Source organism: Uloborus diversus, chromosome 10, assembly GCF_026930045.1.
Source record: "Uloborus diversus isolate 005 chromosome 10, Udiv.v.3.1, whole genome shotgun sequence".
NCBI classification, from domain to species: Eukaryota; Metazoa; Arthropoda; class Arachnida; order Araneae; family Uloboridae; genus Uloborus; species Uloborus diversus.
The window spans coordinates 8245590-8267392 of NC_072740.1; the positions used below are offsets into that span (position 1 = coordinate 8245590).

The following is a 21803-nucleotide window of genomic DNA, read 5'->3' on the forward strand; positions in this document are numbered from 1 at the left end:
AAATGGTGGAAAAATACTTAAACTCTTGTTTGTTTAACCTCGTTATGTTTATTGTAAATTTTTCTTTTACTTTTCAGGAAATGGTGATATACAAAATGAGTATGTTAGAACAGGCAACAACGCGACTGTGTTTTGTCAACCTGCTGCGGACATTGAGAACATCAACCGCATAGTGTGGTACAAAGAAGACAGAAAAATTATCGAATACATCAATGGTCGTCGTTCATATTGGGATGCTGGACCTCATGTTTCTCTTCTTCCTCATAACAATGCCCTCTATTTCCGGAGAGTTACTTACCAAGACAGTGGAGAATATTACTGTGAAGTGAACAATAAACGAACAAGGAGTTCTCTGGCCCGATTGCTTGTGCAAGGTAAGTCAAATCTTGCTCTTTCACATATGAAACAATGGAAGGGATTTCTATTGATTTTTTATTAAAAAACAATCGGTGCATGAAAATTTAATATGCTTAAAGTGAAGATAGCGTTACTGCAAAAATAAAAGTAATGAAAAATGTGTGTTTTCTCACTGCTGCTGAAATATGACCTATAAGGATTTCCTCAAAATTTTACTTTTATTCTTTCAATTATTGTTAATTGAGAAGAAAATTTTGTGTTTAAAAACTCTTGGTAAATACTTTAGGAGTTGTTATAGGAGCGCAAGTGGAGCACAAATCAACGTAGATATCCTCTCTCCGATTGCTCTTAACTTATTGGTAATGGACAAAAAAAAATGTCTGAGTCTTTAAAAATTCCCAAACTTAATTGAGTTGGCATCTTCGGCAACACTTGATTGACCATACCTTTAACTAGTCAGTTCGGATTTAGGAACGTTCTTAATATTTACTTACAAAAAAGTTTTACCACAATTGTTACAACAAGTTTCTGTTACAATTATTGAAGATCGTATGAGATACTAAGAAGACGGAGCGTGATTTCACCACAGAGGTGAGGGAAAATTTTGATGCTAGTATATTCCTAGGACATGTGTTGGTAGGGGTGGGTCTCTTAAATTAGCCTGTCAGATCACTTGATCTCTTCTGTCTCCATAGGGCCATGCGAAAAGTTTGATCTATGATGGCCACATAGACTGCGAAAAGGGCCTTGTTGCAAGGAATTGCTGTTGCTGCTGACGTTGTCCCAGACATGCTGGTTTTTCAAACTTGTGTCGTCAGCTACAGCGCAGGTGTGAAGCATGTACCACTACTGGTGGTAATCTGCTTCTGTAACTTTGTTTATTCTGCAACTTCTGTGAACTAAACTCATTTCAAGTATTATGTATCGTTTTTAGTAGCTATGGAAAATTGGGATCTCTTACGGATTCAGACATTTTTCTGCGTACCTCCAAAAAAATTGAAAACAATTAAAGATGGGCAAGGGTATATGCGTTGATTTGTGCTCCACTTAAGCTCTTATATCACTTCTTAAAATATTTACGAACAATTCAAAACGCGAAATATATATAGCTAAAATTTTATTTAAGATTTGTAAGATTTAGTTTCCTGTGATTTGGTTTTGCCGAAGTTCTTACATGAAATTAAATTTCAAAGTTACATAGAAGGAAAAGTTTTACACGAAATACTTACATAATATTGTGATTTTTTTTTACCTTCTAAAGCCTGAATTTGAAATCGGAGTAGGCCATTGTTTCTGCATTCTTCTTAACTTCGTTTCAGTAATGTATGGGAGCCTACTATTCTTTTTTATACCTTATAAACTCCTAGAAAATATAAATATTAATGAGATATTAATGCCAATAATAAACCTTAAAACTTTTTTTAACATCGTGTGGATGAAAGAAATTCTTCATTTTTTTGTTTTTACTTTAGTTTATGGTCGGTTGGCTGAAAATGCAAAAACCATTCTTTTTTTTTTTTTTTTTTTTTTTTTTAAAGCCGCTGAAAGTCAGAAGTGAACGCACACATGCCCCACGTCAAAAATGGGACATTGTTATTCGTGAAGGTTTTAAATATCTAATTTGAATGGCTTAATTGCTCAAATTTAGATGATATAAAAAATATTGGTATCATTTATTCACTTACGAATGTCCATCATAATTAATCTTCAAGTTTGACTTTTAACTCATTTAACTCAACAAACGTTCATAGAGCTTGTTGTGTCGTATTTAGTTTAATTCCTTTCTAAACTAAGCGAGGTGACCAAATTCTTCTCTGGAAAATCCAACATTCAAGAATTCAATGCCACTTGATGAAAAATCTATGAAGCATGACGTCTTTCAACTCTCCAAGTTTTGTTAGTGTTAACAAGCTAATACTTTTCCTTAGTCAAGTAAGCGGAACTAAGTGGTGCAATGGGAGTTTTTCACAGTTAAGCTGTTAATTGGTTCTTGGTACCTTTTTTTTTGTAACTGTAGCAAAATTTGATGACACCTAATCCATCTCCAAAAAGAAAAATTGCTTCTAACTTCGCGGTTGGTTTGTTAGCAAGATCCATTGTAATAAGCGACTAAATTAGTAAAAGATACGTAGTTTTTTTTAGAAAATATAATTATTGCTTGATCATTTTCCTAAGCAATAGATTTTTAGATACGATTTCTTTTTAGAAAACTAATATCCTGTGGAGGTTTGGAGAATGTGTGGCGTTAGTTTTATTCCTTTGTAAATTAGCGTTGAAATCCAGATAGCCATAAAGACTGTAGGTTGATTTTTTTTTTGGAGAATTAATTTGACGCGATGCTGTATTAGCAATTATGAATCTTAATTGGGGCAATTGTGTTTTTTTTTAAAGTATTGAAATTTTACTAAAAATATCTTTTGAAGTATCGGTTTGTCTGAATGTGGGAAAAACTCTAGGGTTCTTTTAAAAAACTGTGAGTATTTATTGTTTTTGCAATTGAGCTACATTTTAGTATTAGTTGTTTGTAGTACTATTAGTAGTTATAGATGCTTTATCTTTTGCATGTGACTGATGGCTTTTCCTTTGGAAGTCTTTTTCCGAAATTTGTGATTTGTTCTTTGAACAAACTCTCAATGCTATTCAGCTATCTACCGATTTATCTATCGATATCTTTATTGATTATTCTTATTTAGTTAAGTCTAATATGTTTGCACTTATAGAATAAATCGATGTACTGTTAAGAACGAAATGTTTCAAAAAAAAAAAAAAAGATATTTAAGGCAACTTGTTTTGCAATTCATCATCGTTGAATGGTGATGAATTATTGATTTTCGTACATTTAATTTTTTGTCCAAACAACAAACCTAATGATATTAATTTTCTGGAATATAAAATAAGAGAGACAGAGATATTTTATTTTCATATTTAGCAACTAAAATTTATTTTGACAACCAGTTACATTTATTTCTTGTTCTACCTTGTTTTCCTTCACTACTTTTTGTCTTCATGAACTTGCCTTAATTATTGCTCAAATTACTACACGGTATGATTTAACTGCTCTGATAAAAAAAGTAAAAAATAATCGGTTATTATCAATCTTAACTACTCCCCCTCCAATGTGGAAATGGGGAATAATTTCTAGAAATCTCTAAACTTTGAAGCTTTTTGATTTAAGGCAGTAAAATCAAAATCTTTCATCTTTTATAAACAACTTATTAACATATCATATTCGCGAACTATCAAAGTGCTTTAGTCTTTGATCGTGGAAATTATAAACTAATGTTTAAAAAGATTTTAAGTTTATTCAGTAAATTTCACAGATTTTAAGTTGTCTTCTCAAATAAGAGAACTTACAAATAGACGCTTCTGATTAAGTTGCTAATAATAACGACTTTTCTACCTCAATATACTTATTAGGAATCCCCCCCCCCTTTTTTGTAGCGGAAAAACAACTTGAGTCTTACAAAGTTGTATGAAAAATTGGTAACTGAAAACGATGGATTGTTCTTGAAGATACAACACCAAGTTAGCGACTAAATAAATAATTGTGGAGCGCCTATATTCAATAAAATTTTCTAATTTGTAGAGTTTTTAGTTCTCAAGGCTTTTTGAGAGCTGTAGGAAAGTTGCTGAAACCAGGAATGCCTGTTTCCATAGTTTGATTACGGCCATTTGGTTTAGAGTTTTGTTTTATTTTCCAGTCAGCCAAGTATCGTGAGGAGCAAGGGGCAGATAAATTTTAAAACAAAGGAAAGTTCAGAAGAAATTACATCTGTACTTTAAAATATCGAAACAGATGTCTTAATTGATGGATAAAATGCCCACCGAGGGAATTAAACAATTACTCTTGTCTTTAAACTTCATCGGTACTTATATATCCCCTGCCTGCTAGGTAAAGGGTACTTTATCATCTAGCTTTGTTTAAAAAAGCGACAGCCTAAAAAAAAAATAATTTTAAAAACTATCATAAAGAATCATAATTTCAAACCTTATGATAAACAAATTTTTATCCTTAAATCCCATCAATATCAATCCAATGAACAAATAATCACGCAAAAAGAAAAGAAACAAAAATGCAAAATAGATCTGGAAAATTTTGTTTTTGTGACACAGTGTTCTTTCCCTCTTAAGGGGAACATAAACATGTTTTGCATTTAAAAACTACCTATTCCTATATTAACCGAAATGCTGATTAAGTAGTAGGACAGTCTTCAATGCTGCACTATAAAACAAAACTTGATTATGATTTCACCTAGCTATCACAATCACATAATTGTAGCTTTAATTCAATAAAAAATAGTCCTCGTAAAAAAGTAAGTGGTCCTTTTGGTGATATTTTTCAAAACTGGAAATCGTTCTTTATTTACTTTACACGCAGTGAGTGCCGACTGAAGATTTCTATGCGTCTAAACACTAAATGCTATTAATAAGCATACGGTAAATTCAATTGAATGCGAGAAACGGGAGATGCATTTTACTTAGAAATTCACATCAACGATAACTGAACCTTTATTAAGCAAAATACACCGACGCAAAAAAAAAAAAAAAAAAAAAAAAAAAAAAAAAAAATCCCGACTACCCGCCTTCCCTCTAGCCTGCCTGTTTGTGTCTTCTTTTGCATCATCCCGCAGTGTCAGATGAATTTCGATAAAATATATCATCTCTTTTGATCCGTATATTTTCTCTCTAATAACAAAAGTAAAAGGTAAAGATGATATAGTGTCCCATTCCAGGAAAAATCTATTTTTGCTTCGTCTAGGCATATTCGCCCAAACCTGTCACATCCATAAGAGAAAACCGGTGCCCCAGCATCCATCAGGATAATGGAAGGAGGGTAAAACCTCATTAGAGAGGGTCCTCTCTAGGGTTTTAACGCGTTTCATTTCTTTAACTTTCTGAAATATTTAGTAACGGAAAATGAAAATTGCTTGCAGTTTTCTTTCACTTTGTAGAACTTTCGGTTTTAGTGGATCGGCATTAATTGGTTATTCTTTGCTACTTATGGAAATGCATTTACTCTATATTTGGTTAAATATCTTACCGATTCACTTAAAATGCTTAAAATAATGTAGCGAATGTATTGGGGATTTTTTAAAGATAAATGTTAATTTTTTGAAGAACATATTTCTGAAGCAGTTTTCTCAATGATTGAATTTGTAATATTACTTGATGTAGTAAGCAAGCCCTAGTTAAATCGCGACTCTTTATAACACTCATCACTCATTCAAATATATCGCACCTTTCTTGTCTCCCGAAAAATGAATGGAAAGCAAGTTTAGACAACTGTGATATATAAAAAATATTGTATTTATAAGAGAAAATCCTTTTCCTTTTTTTAAAAATCAAATTCAAAAAACAAGGATGCTTTCTTTTCATTTGAATTCGTAGTAGTAGATCCTCGTTTTACGCCGGGGTTACGTTCTGTGTAAACGCCGCATAAACCAAAACCACTTAAATTTAGATTTTTTAGAGTAGTATTAAGACAGGGGTTAGGTTCCATAGATTACATAAATACTTCATTCTAGTGATAGATGAATACATAATAAGTTTGATATGTACTTATTCCGATACATATGCGCAACGTGCAGAACAAAAACATGAGTAAACTTAGTGTTTATATTAAAAAAAAGCTGGTTATGATAGCCTTTGGGCAGTCATTAATAATTTTTCTCTGTAGCTCTTTGTAGGGCATTAACGCATCCACGCTTTAAATGCTTATTGAACTAAAAAACAGCGAAAAAAATATTAAATTCGTTTTTACACTAAAAAAAAGCAATCGACAAATTAATTTTGTTTTTGTTTCAGAAGAAGTTCTAATTTGAACATAAACTAAATTCATCGAAATTGTGGTTTTCATTGAAACACGTACATGGACTTTAGATGCCAGATAGATTTTGTTTGAAAAGTGCGCTTAGATAGGCGTATCAAAAAGGCCGAGTTAAATTAAATATGGGTATACAGTCGACTCTCGCTACAACGCGATCCGACTTACACGAAATGGCTATAACGCGAGTTTTTTAGGAGCGAGGAATTTTAGAGCTAAAGCGAATTTCTCGCTCTCAATACGAAAATATTTGGAAAAGAATTGTGATGCTAAATTTCGGCTTTGTTATTGACTACTAAACATTGACTTCGTGAATGCACTTATCATCCTTTTAGCATCGCTGACTGTGCTAGTTCCCACACCGCACTATAAACATAGCATTGTTAGTGTGTGTTTATTCCTTCTCCTCATTTTTCACAGTATGAAACTGGAATTTGCTTTTGTATTGTAGATTATAGAAACTCTGAAAGAGGGGGGTTACTATAGATGTAAATGCTATAAAAGTAAATGCGAAGCTACTATATTTAAAAATATATTAAAATTACGTTTGGATTGCGCAGCATAAATTAAAATCTTCTATTTATAAGTTTTAAATGTAACTTATTGTATCTACTGTATAGTACTTTTACAATGCAGTTCTTTATTATTACGATATGCCGTTGTGTTTTATTTTTATGTCTCTCTCTCTCCCATTCATCATTGATTTTGTGCATCGTAGTCAGTATTTTATGTTGAATAATTCAGTTTTTTAAAAAATAAGGTAAAAATTCAGATATTTTTGTAAGAAAAGGTAATACATAGTTAAAAAATGGTCTAAGACAGTTTAAAAGGTGTTTGAAATGCCTAAAATGATTGGGTATGTGAATAAAAAAATCATATACACAACACTTTTCCACAACGCGAAATTTCGACTTACGCGAGGAGTCTTGGAACGCATCCCTCGCGTAAGTCGGGATCCGACTGTAGTACAGTGGGTCAACAAAATAGTGATAAGAGACTAAACCAGGTTAGATTGACTTATGTCCTTCAGAATGCTCTACCAAAAAGGTAGATTCGATAGAAACGTAGACCTAAGAGTGCCATGTCAAACATTTATGAATTTTCAAACGTGGCAAAAATACTGACTCCTGTTCCGGATAACAAATTTCGATAGATATCGAGTTAAATTTAGTATGTAACCTAATCCTTTATTATGCTTCGGCATCTAAATTGAAGCCAGGTTCGAGTAGCGCCAAGCATCATTCTTGGCAACAATGTTTTCCCATTAGTTAAATTGCTTCATTCTTACAAGAAGCGTGCGTGTGATTTTATCATTAACGTTTTTATTCCAACAACCCATACTTATGCTGAAGTAAAGAATGTAGTCTAAGTAATATGTATAAATTGAATTATGGCTGTTACGTGTTTTTTTATAGTTAAAAAACTTTGAGTTTGGAATATTGCATATAATTTATTTATAAATTTCCTGGTACAGAAACAAATAAATGGCGAGCTACAGTAAAGGCATGGAGCAAATAAAAAGGATGTTTAAAAAAAATAAAAAAATATTCAGAGTATAAAAATCTACTTTTTGATGATTTTAAAAGATGAAATGAAGACCCCTCTAGTGTTTCGCTAGTGGATTATTAGATTAACATAAATCTTATTTTATTTATCTTAACCTCTAACTGGTGAGGTAGAGGTACACCCCAGAATAATTAGGCTTTTGCATTCAAGCGTTTTATAATGTTTACACATATGGATACTTATGTATATGTATGTCACCTACGATACTGTTTCAGTTGCATTTACATAAATTATGCCAAACTTATCGTGAATTTTTTTTTTACTTTAATTTGCTAACTTTTGTGGAGAACATGAGATATCTGGGGCTAAATACATCCTTCCTCAAGACTTACGTTGCAAAAAAAGAAAAAAAAAAAAAAAACCTTTATGTAACATAAAGGTTTTCGAGGGTCACTGCTTTTGAATTTTCTAAACGTCTAATTTCTACACTACCTAACGCCATGACATTAAAGAAAGTTACACCTTGTTTCATAGAATCACATCTTTTAAAATTAATTGCTGTTTGTTGTTGTTAAGTGTCCAAGTTAAGTCAATTTGAGTTTTTTAACTATCTTAAAATTTTGGCAGTTTCAGAATAAACATAATGTGTAGGATCGAAGCTGTCCAAAATAAAATCTGGCACTAAAGATGTCCTATCGAAGTATATCGCCATTTTTTCTTCATTTTTTCACACTGAAATGTTTTACGGTAGAGTAAATTTATGTGCGTGACATTATGTTTCCGGAGTAAATTTAAAGCTCGGTGGCATTGAGGCTCTCTAAATCTTATAAAAGTTGTTTGGAAAAAGAAAACAAAACAGTAAAATATGCTTCTCGAAAATTCATATAAGCATACTCATTTTTCCATTTCATTAATAAAAATAATTGCTTGCTTCACTTAAAACTTTTTGACGGTTTCGTAAAAAAACGTTATTTTGATGGAAAAGAAAACACATTGGGCGTTGCGTTTTTCCAGGCTTTTTAAAAAATCATCCGTATTTGAAAAAGAAAATCTAATTTAGCAAACCCTGCGCTAAATATCCGTTAATATTATCGAGCTTGCATAATCGTTCAGAGCATTAAAACGAAGGGGAAAAAATGTCTTCTGCTCGCTAATTAGTATGAAATGTGATCGGCCATCTTAGCTGATGAATAGTATGTTTTTTCCCCCTGTTTTTTGGGTTAATCGATGAATTTCAATTAATTGTTGTAGTAATAACGCAATAAGTTTTTCAATGAGTATTACCACTTGAAGAGAAAGAGCTTTTCAGCTATGAAAGAAATCCTACTAACTGCTCCTAACTGGGAATGGTGATTTTTTCTTTTTTTGTACATGATTTATTGTTTCCTTTTCAAAAATAAATATCGGCTGGAGTACTGAAAAAAGAATTGTAAGATAGAAGGGGAAACTGACTCAACCCTCCCACATGACCCCTTGCTGTTTCATGGTGAATATTCAAATCTGACGTTTTTCATGGTCTTTACTTGTGAGCTTATATCCGAAAAGAAAGTCATGAAAATAAAAATCAAAATCCATCAACTTTATTTTGCTCTTTGTATTCTTCAAGAATCAAGGGATGGGGGTGAACGGGATGGATTTGAAGGCAAGTTTGAGTTTAAAGCCAATTAATAGCCTTAACCGCACCCAATGATGACCAGTTCTCTTCTAGTTTAACAAGATTTTTCTATTTTACCTCTTCAAAAACACGTTTCTCTTTTCATTGAAGACAATGCTTAAAAAAGTGAGGGTATACTTAAGAAAAGGATGGCTTAAAAGAGCTGGTTCCGCTTGATCCATCTGAATTCTTCGAAACATAAGAAGCGTTTAGGTCAGACCGGTTTTCTAAAACCCGTGGACGTCTTGATTGATGATATCTGACAAAGGTTGTCCTGAATGCATTGCGATGTCTGTTATTGCCTGCAAAAAAAGCCGGTAGTGTCATTGGGTAATGGATAAAGGAACGTCCCACTTTGAAAATGTTAAATTACCCCTCTTACATGAATAAATCTACATGAAATAAAAATTATGTTCAAGGGAGCAATGTTATTCCAACCATATGAAAGAACCCCACACGAAGACAAAATTATGTTCAAGGGGGGAAAATAAATTTTCTCGCTTACGATGGAAAAAAATGTTAAATACTAAAATTATATTCTTGGAAAATATTGTATGGATGTATGAATAAAGCGGCATGTAATTAAAATTATTTTTGTCGAAGCATTAATAAAATTATGGAATTTTATTAATGCTTCGACATTAATAACACAACGACACACAATTTTATTAATGCAAAAAACTTTGCATTAATTCCAGTTTTAATGTGTTCGTAGAAAAAGCAATACATTACGCCTCTTGTACTTATAGGATCAAAAACATAACAAACATTACTCTTGCAGAATTTTAAATTTTGTAATTGAGTTGCAAACTTACTTACAAAATTTTAATTTTGTAAGTTATTTTTTTAGTAAGTTTGTAAGAATTTATTTTTTTTTTAGTAATTTTGTAAAAGTTTTATTTTTTAAGTAAATTACTTACAAAATGTTAAATTTTGTAATTGAGTAAAACCATTGTTATTAGTTACAGTAAATTATTCCTGTAAATGTGTGTATAATTTAATGTATAATTAAAAAATTTTCCTCTGAAACAATTTTACTTAACTCGTTTTATGAGGTTAAGGTCACATGTCGTTCAAAATATGTTTACATCAATCCAATATACACCAATACACCACTTGTGCAAACAAAAAATAAATCCTTGTAGAATCACATTTAGCACATTGAAACAACGTAACATTTCCTGCTAGAACGAAAAGCACAGCATATGAGTAAAATTGTTGTCATTGAAACAATTTCAAACTGTCCTCTTTAAAGGAATGCTTTTAACAATTTTCTCCCGTTTAGCATCCCGTTTTGTGCATTGAAGGGAGGGAACTTGCTAGTAATTTAGAATGAAGGGCCAAAACGCGTTTTCTAGTGTTTTTTGAAGGTGTAAGAACGATTGGAAAATTAACTTTTTAAAAATTTGGTGCAGAAAATAAACTTTGCTCGTCTGGATTTTAAATATATTTTCTTAGTGATCCAATTTTGTTATAGATTAATTGATTTGATATATCTTTAAATTAAAATAAAAGATAATAGGCTCCGAAAAGGCCACTTTTTCTTAATGAGCTTGTATCAGTATTTTGAATTTTGACTTTCACGGCTGTAATGGCATGGAAAATGTTCTATACAGGGCATGTGAAATCTAATAATGATATGTCTTATTTAATCAAATACTTCAAATTTTCAGCGCTTAATTATTAGTGGTTATGATAAACACTTCATTCAACATTTCGTGTTTGTGTACTGTTAGTATTAATTTACGCTCTGTGTTGTTCCTCCCTCCTCCATTTCTTTCCAGTGATAAATATGCCAAATGTTCACTTGACAGATGATTATAAGCCTATAGGTTTAGGAGAAAGACGGTATGCCAATGGAAAAAAGCCAATTGTTCTTCTTCAGTCACTATTAAAATTTACCAAAATGCATGTCGAAATTTTACATCTTATTTGAGATAGTGTTTAACTGCCTTTGGTCGCAAAGAATTTTTTGAATACCACTCACGAGTCATCCAACATTCGTACAGTAAAACCTGTAAAGTTGACCACTCTTGTAAGTTGACCACCTGTCTAAGTTGACCGCTATTATCATATGATTCAACCTCTATAAGTTGACTACCTGTTTAGGTTGACCACTAAAGTACTGCACCGCAAGTGGTCAACTTACACAGGTTTCACTGTAGTTAGGTACTGTCGCACGCGCCAAATGATGCTTAGTAGGTAGATTTAGACTTTTGAACAGTGAAAGAATGGCCACCATGTGAATCCTTTATTTTATGCAGTTTGTTTAAATTTCCTTAGTTACAAGAGTTTGAAGTTTGGCTTCGCTAAAAGTGTCAAAAAGAAATATGGATGCATTATCGAAAAATCAGTTGCGAGCCAAAAGAAGGAGTGTTGCAAAACATGCTAAGCTGCCTTCCAGTACGTCTTGTACATATGTTACAGTTAAAATACGTTTCATTGTGCATTTCAGTGTTTAGCTTGAACATTTCGAAATGCTATTAAAATCCAGTTGTGAAATAAGTGCTCAACTTTATTTCCTATCCTTATGGAAAAGCCTTGTGATTAGCAAATACTTCAATCAACAAATATTTATCACGAATAATTTTTATTACTGCTAAATGAATCCTAATAATAAGTTGCAAATTTGCCTGCGCTCCAGTCTTTCCTAGAATACATTTTGAAAGAACAAACCATGCAATAGATTCTTCTATGTAAACTTATGAAAGACTTTTGGTATATATAATCCGTATTTCCTTACTCAAGAGCCTTTTTAAGGATGCTCAATAGATCTTTCAGCGTCAAAGGGTAGCATCAACATCTGTTTTCTTTTATGATATCATAATTACCAAAAGCTTGCCGATTGAGTTTCCTCGCTCAATAGATTTGCGTTCCACGAAATTCAAATAACGAAATTGGTTATTCTTTTTTCTTGCAAATGCTGCCACCAACTGTCGCCAGAACGTGTAATCTTTTCAGAGGCGGCTTTGAGTGGGTAAGATAGAACGTCACTGAGCTCTTCGAATATCGATCATCCATTGCCGACGGAAAGATATTAGAATGCTGATCGAGTAATTGTTGGAAAAGTGTATTCCTACCGGCACGGTGACCTTTATGTGAGAACTCGTGATCGATCATGCGCAATAAATGTCGAATTTATGGGTGAACTAGCTAGGAGATAAATTTTTTCCCCTATCTGATCTTCGTGATTATCTTCTTTTATTTATGTTTGGTACTCTTGTCTTAACATGTTTGCGAGTTATTTTGGCTAATCTTATTCATTGGTCGTCGTACTTGAACTGAATAAATTTCACGGATTAACAGAGAATCTCTTGATGTTAAACAAGATTTTTTTACTATAATGCTATATAAGCCGTTAAGTGTCAAAATGCGATATGAATTTAATACTGGATTCAACTGAGAGTGAGTTATGAAGTTATTTATTTCTATGATCTTTTGCGGATGAAAGACTGCGAGCACAGTCCGGAAAAGTAGCAAACGCTGACATGTCATGACACTTTCTTGCTATCAACTTTTGCTCTTTATATCCTCTTAAGTGTCGGTTCTGAAAATAAGTGATTGCATACATTCAATGTCGGTAACATTTCGTTGTTAGGGGCCCCGGTATTTAAACAACCACAACAATAAAAATAATTTTTCCAATGATTCTCTCCGAGAATGCGGCAAAAGTACTGAAATTTTACTGAGGTAATTAGTAGCGCTCTGCCATTTGATGTTGACTTACGATTTATTTTTTACGTGGAATCAGTTAAAGGCATTAAAAGTAATTTGTAAATGGTAGTTTGTTTAATCGTTAGTATACTAAACATTTTTTATTTTACTATAAATACGAATTATGAATCAAATTTGCTTTTTAAAAGCTTTATTTTATTATAAAAAGATTGTACTTTAGTAGTCTTTACTAAATATATACATTAGGGAATTAGCGTGTGGTAAAAATTTCACTGGCGACAAGAAACTTGAAAGATGAGAAACGGAGATGCAGGGGCGGGAGTATGCTAGTCTAATTGTTGGACTAATTATTGAGATAAGCAACGATTGAGCGGAGCCCCCAATCCAAATATTTGCGAACAGGAAGGGCTCTTTGCAGTTCAGGGCTCCTAGGCAAAGTTTCAATTTGCTACGCAATAATAAGGCTATGAAAAGATCTTAAGAATAGAATTATGGAATCTTAATAACGGAAACAAAAAAGTTTCTCCTTACCATTAAATTACCTGTTTTTTTTTTTTTTTTTTTTGAAGTATAGAGAAGATATCGTTCTTCCTCTCTGATACCCTAGCAATCATCAAAACAACCATTATTCTCGACTTCGAATCTATTTTTTTTTTTTTTTTTTCACTTGGGTCATTCAATAGAAATGTCAACCTCAACCTCAGAATTTTTTTCCCCACAAAGCCTTAATTGTGACCTATCATTTCATTCAGCATACTTTCTAGTACATAAATCCAGTAACAGTTTGCAAAAATTTCATTCGGTGTATTTCTTCTGGCTCTAAACGTGCGAGGTTGTAGAAAAGGCTTACCATGTGCAAAAAACATGCGTCTACGTTTTCTTGTGTAATGTACAAATTTTTGCAATTTTTTAAAAGAACTATGTTTATTCTAAATGATTAGACGTTGGCCCAATAAAATTAACTGTTCTTTTTGCATACATTATAAGATAAGTATTTTAATTAATTTGGTTATTTCACTGAAAATATTTACGTTACGTTAGTCACGAAAATGTACTATTTTCTGCTTAAAAACTAAACCAGATGATTGAACCAAACAGCACTTTTTGTTTTCTTACATCTGTGTCATATCTACTTAAAAAGTGCAAAATATTTATTTTAGTATCAGTAGGTATAAAATAATTAGTGTGACTAACGTAACATTTGAGCTGTGACTAACGTAACAGTTTGCATGTGACTAACGTAACATTTTAAAAATAACTGCTAATATTTAAAAATTATTCAATTTAACGTACATTTTCATGAACAATTTTGAATATGTAGGCATTCTGTATTGATTAAAAATATAAAGGGAGAAAAATACCAGTAATATTATATTGTAGACCTTCTGTTTACTTAGAAAAATCCTTTTTTAAAGGTCTTTATAAAGATACTTCCAATTTAAAGAATCATTAAAAAAGAAAAAAGGTGAGTAAAGCAAAATGAGTTCTCTGCTGAATGTGCATTCAACACAAGAATCCAAGCTTAAGAATTAAGATAATAGAAATACAGTCTTAACAAAAGAGAACGTCTCTATTTTTTAGAAAATACATCTCCACCTATTATTTAAATGAAGTAATGGCTGCTCGTTGGAAAACATTTGAAGATGTTACATCATGATACAGTGACAAAGGGCGCTGCGGCCATATATTTCAGAAAATGCAAGAATGATCATTTAGAAATTCAAACATTTGTGGTGATATCTGGAATTAAAATGCATTCTCCAAAAACGTTCAAATATTTTTTTTTTAATATTACATTTTAATTCAAAAGCATGGACAACACTATTCGTTCGATGAATCAGTAAACCTTAAAAAATAATATGCCATTGAAAAGTACAACGGAGTTTCTTATGACGATAACTAGTATATCGGCAGAATACTAGAATTCGGTGAAACTATCAACTTGCATAAAGTTATTTTTTAAAAAGAGAGATATTTAGGATTTAATTAGCCCAAGAATGATGTCATTCAGTTTGTCAAAGCAGATTTTTTTTATTTGTTTATTTTTTTTTCGCACATTCAAATTGAGTTAATTGAACTGAATCCTTCCATTCAATTTCTTACACTAATATAGAAAAAAGTAAAGAAAGAATCATGTTGCAACACAAAGAAGGTTCCTAAAAGGTGTAAAAGTAATATAAGAGCAAGATATTAATTATAAAAAGTTTTTTTTATATGCATTCATTGCTTGTTATTCGATGGTTACGTTAGTCACATTACATTAGTCACACACAGTTTTTCGTAAAAGTACCATTAAGGGCCAAAAAAGATTCATCTGTAACAAATCTGTAGTACATTTTTAAAAATAGATTGTTTACCTCTTACAAATATAACGGCCAATTTTAAATGCCTGCGTTAAGTTTCAGAAAAATTTGCCTCGTAATATAAGCATTGTTTCTCAGGGTTGCAAAAATGTTACGTTAGTCACGATGCCTTTTTTGGTGAAAAAACACCCGTCAGCGCTCATTTTGCTTCAAATTCTTGGTAGAAATGAAAAATAGTCACCTTGTACATTTTAAATCTGCATATTAAACCAAAACACATTTATTTTTACTCCCGGTGTAAGTAAAAAGAGTTTGAAAATCAGCTGCGAATGTTACGTTAGTCACTATGGAATGACCCACCTTAGAAATCTGATAGACACTGCCCGATTAAGCAATTTGAGAAACCTAGGACACAACCTTTTTCGAGGTCCTCTGTGGTCAAACCTTAACAACATAAAAATTTAAGAGAAAGTTAGGGGGGGGGGAGTCAAACTCAGTTGATCAAATACTCTCACAAAATATGTGTTGTAGTGCAACTAATATTTTATCTTAACTGTGTAAACTTCGTTATCCCTTTCATAAAGTTAATTGATTTATATTGGAAAATTAAATCAACTAACTTTATGGAAATATTAAATTCGAATCATATTGGGGGAAAAAAAAGTTTGCGTGTTCAATTATTTTTGTAAACTGGGCCCTCTTTAAGCTCAGGGTCCGAGCCAACTGTTGTTCTCCCCCCCCTCACTGTGCACACCCCTAAATACAATGATACAATTATAATGCCTACAACCGGTACTAGCTATTTATTCAAGTTTTCAATGGCTCCTATCTTGTTTAGTTTACGTGTAGTTTAGTGCGCTGAAACTAAGAAGCGGTAATATAACAAATGAGACATTTACTTAACTTAATATAAAACTTCCTATAAATTTTCCTATAGTGGGACAAAGGAAAGGGAAGCTCTAGAAATTCTACTAACGCTTTAAATGGGTGTGAAATTAGAGGAGGCACCGATAGGTTGCATGATATTTAGCTCATTAAAGCACATATATTGCTGAAGAATAATAGCGCTGCAAATTACTGTCGTTCCTTTCGGTTTTGAGAAGGATTTCCTTTGATGGATTTGGAGTGGGAAAGTGTTAGCTGTTCTCTGATTTATTGGACTTCAAAGGAAACGTTCTCTGATCTAATGATTTTACGAGACATAACTTGTGAAGATTCAGTTTTTAAAAAAATATGGCATCCATCCTATAATTTGACTGCTATTCCTTAACAAGGGACGTCGTTTCGTGTGGTATATTATAGGCTATACTGCCGTGACCTGGTAAAGAACTGTAACTGAAATTTTTTCACTTTTTGTATTTCTGTCACCTATTGTACTTTACCTTTATTGTACAAGCTCGCTTATTTTCTTTCCATTGAAAAAAAAAAGCGCAAAAAGAACGTCTAATTCCAACATTTCCCTATTGTTAGTATTGAATACAAAACGCGTTTTTTCAAATATCCCAAAAGCTCATTTCTGTAGATACTGCCGTTTAAATTTCCATTTCCCTATAATGCCCACGGCAGTATAGAGAAATGAGTGAACTCACATTTCTTGATCAGCTTTTTCAAAATGTTTTCTGAAGTGACCACATTATTACGATTTTGGTTGTACTTTGAAAACCGAGGCGAAACTGTCCAAATTCTAAGCTTAAGAATGAAAAGTTATAGTATTTTTCAATAAGAAACTTGCAATTTTGACGTTAAAAATACGGAATACTTTGTATTCTAAAATATCATTATTGGATCCAATATTGACACTTAGCAATATTGGAAAAAAAAAAATCAGAATGAGCGTTCGTTATTGTCATTGCTCCGTTTTATGTTGTCATAAACTAAATCCATCTGAGTCACTTTGAGATCTGGAGTATTTTTGACGAGAAAGTTAATCGAGAACATAAAAGTCTAATAACAATGTCTTCTCTTTCAACTGCTAACAATAGGAAATACATTCCATTAACAATGTCATAGCTAGAAAGTTTTCAAAACAATAATTGTGGATATCATTTAGCTTTTGTCATGCACTAAGCAAATAAAACTTGCCTCTGTAGCAAATTTGCTCCCTTGCGTAAGAAGCAATTTTTGTAACTTAGTTATGTAGGATACATTGACAAGACGCTAATTTTTTTTTCTGTGATATTTTACTTTTAGATTTAATTTTCGGTTGTGCATTGAATCTGTATTCCTTACATTTGCGTATGTTAATTCTAGTCTTAAAGATAAATATTGTTTAAGTAAATAAATCTTAACACATTAAAATGTTTCTCAGAATAAAAATTGAGCAAATCTTTTATTTATTCCTATCCTACTCTGTATATATTCGTACTTGTCGAGGTAAGTTATTTTTTATTTTACTTTTGTAGTGTCCAAGTTGTTGAATGCTAAAATAATAACATAAAACGACTTTTTTTTTAAACTGTTCTCTTGAGTTACAACCAAAAAAATCCTGTTATTTTCTTCGTTTTCCATTCTTAGTCTTCCCTTTGCTTGTTTTCAGATAAGTACAATAATCTAGTTTTTGAAACCAGGTGCTTATCAAATTGGCTCATCTCCTTAGCTGTTTTGTAGATTTTTCTGCAAGAATTACGTTTCATGCATAACACTTGCGTTAATTGTAAATGTTCCCTTTTTGTGACAAAGCGTTTAGTATAATCCACGAATGCTTTGGCGTTACAGAAAAAATTTCACTTTAGATATAAATAAAATATTTATCTGAGAGCTAAGGTAAATATCATAAAAATATTACAAAGTTCAGTCGATATCCTTATTGAAGCTTCTCGGTTGTATCTAAAATGAGCTTTGTGTCTTACTGTCAATACAGTCATATTGGTTCTTTTTGTTATAAGTATTATGCTTGGCGCAGGTTTAATCTCGGCGACAATTTCTCATTTTATTTATTGCCGAAATGTTTGGTCAAAGAGTTTTGTGATACCATGCATTATTTTGCCTTTTTAATGCATTTTTCAACGAAACAAGTCATTAAACAAGACAAAAAATCCCGTTAAAATGAAAAATTATTCGACCAACAGTTCAACTAATTCATTAAAATGTAAAATATTTCTCAAAATTAAAACTAAGCCATTACGTAACTCAAAGTTACAATAAAATAATTCGCCAACTAGATAAAACAACATGAAAATGTAAAATAATCCGCCAATTAACTATGACATGTCCTTGAAAAGCAATAAAATCTCCGACAAATTGTAAAATTAATGCACGATCAGCAAACATGGCGGCGATGTAAGCGATATTTTTCTGTTTTCTTCTGATTAGAAAGTAAACAAATCGCCATTAAACCGATTTCAAACTTATAACGGAAAAAAGTACTGTCATAACTTTTACGTCTACTACGTCATTTAAATATGAAGAATTGAACCACAACATAAATAATCGAATACAATAATATTATTGCAGTGAATATTCTCGTAATGCATTTCCGATTTAATATCCATGGCAACTATTTCAGTTCAGACCTCGGTAAGATTTTTTGGTTCCAATCTGAAGCTTTTGTGTCGGACTATTTATTTAGATCACACAAAACCAACGAAATTATTGCAATGTTGTAAAAGTCGTTATACTTATTGCAGTTTTTACTTTAAAAATTAATTTAGGTTTTTATGTGAATGCAATATCATTTTTACCATATAACTTTCATGCGAAACCCACCATAGTAATCTGATTGAATTTTCCTCAAGATTACTTACATCATAAAGATCACAACTTGATGGACAACCAAAAGCACTGCAGCACGCGTTTCGGTGTTTTTTTTTTTTTTTGAAAATGCTCGTATTAATACGATGTTTTCTCATTAATTGCTTCCTCATAAAAGCTTTATTTCTTACTAGAAAAATAGAGCTAAAAACACCTATAACTGCTGTTCTAATCGACTTAGGAACTTGGAAAGAACATCATCTTACGCGGGAAAAATAAGACTTTCGATTAATATGCAATGTCTGTGTATACGAGGAATGATTCGTTCCTCCCCCCTTATTAGCCAGTTACTTTGAAAATTTGACAGAAATTGGACTAATAAAGGAACAAAATCGAATTTTAGCAACAAAACGCTTCGAGTTGCGTACCCATATAGTTTTGTACCAAATTTCATGAGAGCTGACCGAATGGTCTTTGCCTTAGGCCAGTCACAGAAAGTACGCAGACAAACTTTATGCTTTATAATTTATACAATTCTCTTCATTATTTAATGCAAACAATGGTAGAAGTAATGCATCGTAGCTGATTTTTGAAGCAACATTTAAGGAAGAATTTGCATTATGTGTATCTGTTTCGTTTGCGAAACATATTTCTTCTCTCCTCGTTACTTGCCAGCATTTAATGTTAAAGTGATCCTGTTATCAGTATAGTTGAACTCGCTTATAGCGAGCCTTGTTTTAACGAGAACTCGGATTTAGCGAGGAAATCTAAAAGATTTGGTTGGTACAATGTAAAGTCTATGGGAACAGAACTCGCTTTTAATGAGCAAACCCCGCTTAAAGCGAGCAATATTTTTGTAATTCATAATATGTCTGTTAACTTCCTCCCCAGAAAAGATTATTCTGTTTTTAGAAAAATTCCATTAGCTTTTTGAATTTAACCGAAAGTTAGAGATAAGACATAAATCATGAGAACAAGTGATTAACCCTGTTTTTGAAATTCGTGGAGTAGAGGAGTTTCGAAAAAATAGATATTTGTTGAAGAGATATACTTACGAGAGTATTGTAGCTAAAAGTCAAGAGAGAGAGGGAAAAAAATGAAATAAACCACCATAACGACAAATGTGAAGAATTTAAAGTTAAATAGCTCTCGACATACTTGACTTCCAAAGTTCAGAAAAACTTCAAACTATTTTGAAGTTACGGATGCAAAATGACGATGTTTTTCGGCCCCCACGTTTCTCGAAAACAATAACAAGAAAGTGACAATAAGACAGTTCAAACCGAATAACCAACTTCTTTGGTACTGTACAGAAATATAAAAATAACAAAGCAAGCATGTATGAATTGTAATGATTTTTTTCACGAACCCGCTTTTTACGAGCACTCGGTTATAACGAGCAAATATCGCGATCCCTTTGCGTTCGTTTTTCGCGAGTTCGACAGTTCAACTCGAATTAAAAGTTCTTCCACATGCCTGCCGCTTTCTTCACATCATCCGACGAAGAAAACATCTAGAGCCTCCGTGCTGTCAAAGGAGTTGATTAACCTATAATTGACATTCATGGTCGACCCGCCCCATTTCCCTCCACGCGAGCACAAAATTGAAAAGAAAAATCGCCCACGTTAATAGACCGAACTCATGAACAGAAGCAGCTGCTCAAATTGGGGCTCTCTCCGGCAAGCCTCACTTTACACAAATTCAACTGCTCGGCTGAGGTGTTTAGTAAGGCTTCAGGGTAAATGGATTTTTGAGTTTTGCCCTATCTTTCGTCATCCCCAAATCGTATACAGTCGGATCCCGCTACAACGCGATCCGATTTACGCGAAATGGCTATAACGCGAGTTTTTCATGAGTAATGAATTTTTTAGTGCGGACACAAATGACTCGCTTGGCAACATGAAATTTTTCGGTAAAAGAGCGGCGGAGAGTTAGAATGGGCTTCGTTGACACTAAATATTGGTTTTGTGAATGGACTTCTATCCCTTTAACATCACCGAAAGCGGAAGTTCACCCATTGCATTAGTCTAAACAACGCTTTGCTTTAGTTTATACAAATAACCGTTCCCATTCTTAACTTTTTTTTTTCATTTTACATATGAACGTTGATAAAATACATTCTGATAACATTCTGATCGCGCTGCATAAACCTTCTTCATTTTTTAAATTATAAATATATTTACTATATCTATACTGTTAAGTGCTATAATAATGCTGCAGTGTACATACTGTAAGTACCATACTGCTTTATTGTGTTTCTCTCCCCCATTAATCATTGATTTTGTGCAAAATTACAAAATTTTATGTCAAATAATAACGCTTTTTCTAAAATACAGAAAAAGTCGTTCTTTGTAAAAGATACTGCAATACATAGTTAATAAATGGTTTGAAACAATATGAGAGGTGTTTAAAAAGTCTGAAACAATTGGGTATGCTTATAAGAAATTACTAAACATACCTTGTTCCACAACGCGAAATTCCGACTTACGTGAGGTGTCTTGGAACGCATCCCTCGCGTAAGTCGGGACTCGACTGTATGTTTATTTGCAGTTGGGAATTCCATTTTATTTCCAGCACCTTAAATATAACTTTGAAGCGTATATCACCGCAACGAATGGTAGATTTCTGAAAATAATTCGCACTGAGTAGTTTGCAAGAAAAAATTATATTATTATTGTTTCCATTGCATTTTGTTTATCTTCGTCTTTTAAAATTATACTGTAAGAAAAGAAAATAATTATTTTTTGAATAAAAAATGTTGTTCTTTAATAATGACACACAATCTTAATATGAA

The 21803-nt window shown here is 32.4% G+C and overlaps 1 protein-coding gene across 1 annotated transcript in view; it reads left to right on the forward strand.

Moving 5' to 3' along the window:
• Positions 1–21803, forward strand: part of LOC129231641 (neural cell adhesion molecule L1.1-like) — a 197904-nt gene that overhangs the window by 91480 nt on the left and 84621 nt on the right. The window contains exon 2 of the mRNA XM_054866005.1: positions 78–374. Coding sequence (XP_054721980.1) covers positions 78–374 — 297 coding nt within the window. The remainder of the gene's footprint in view (positions 1–77; positions 375–21803) is intronic.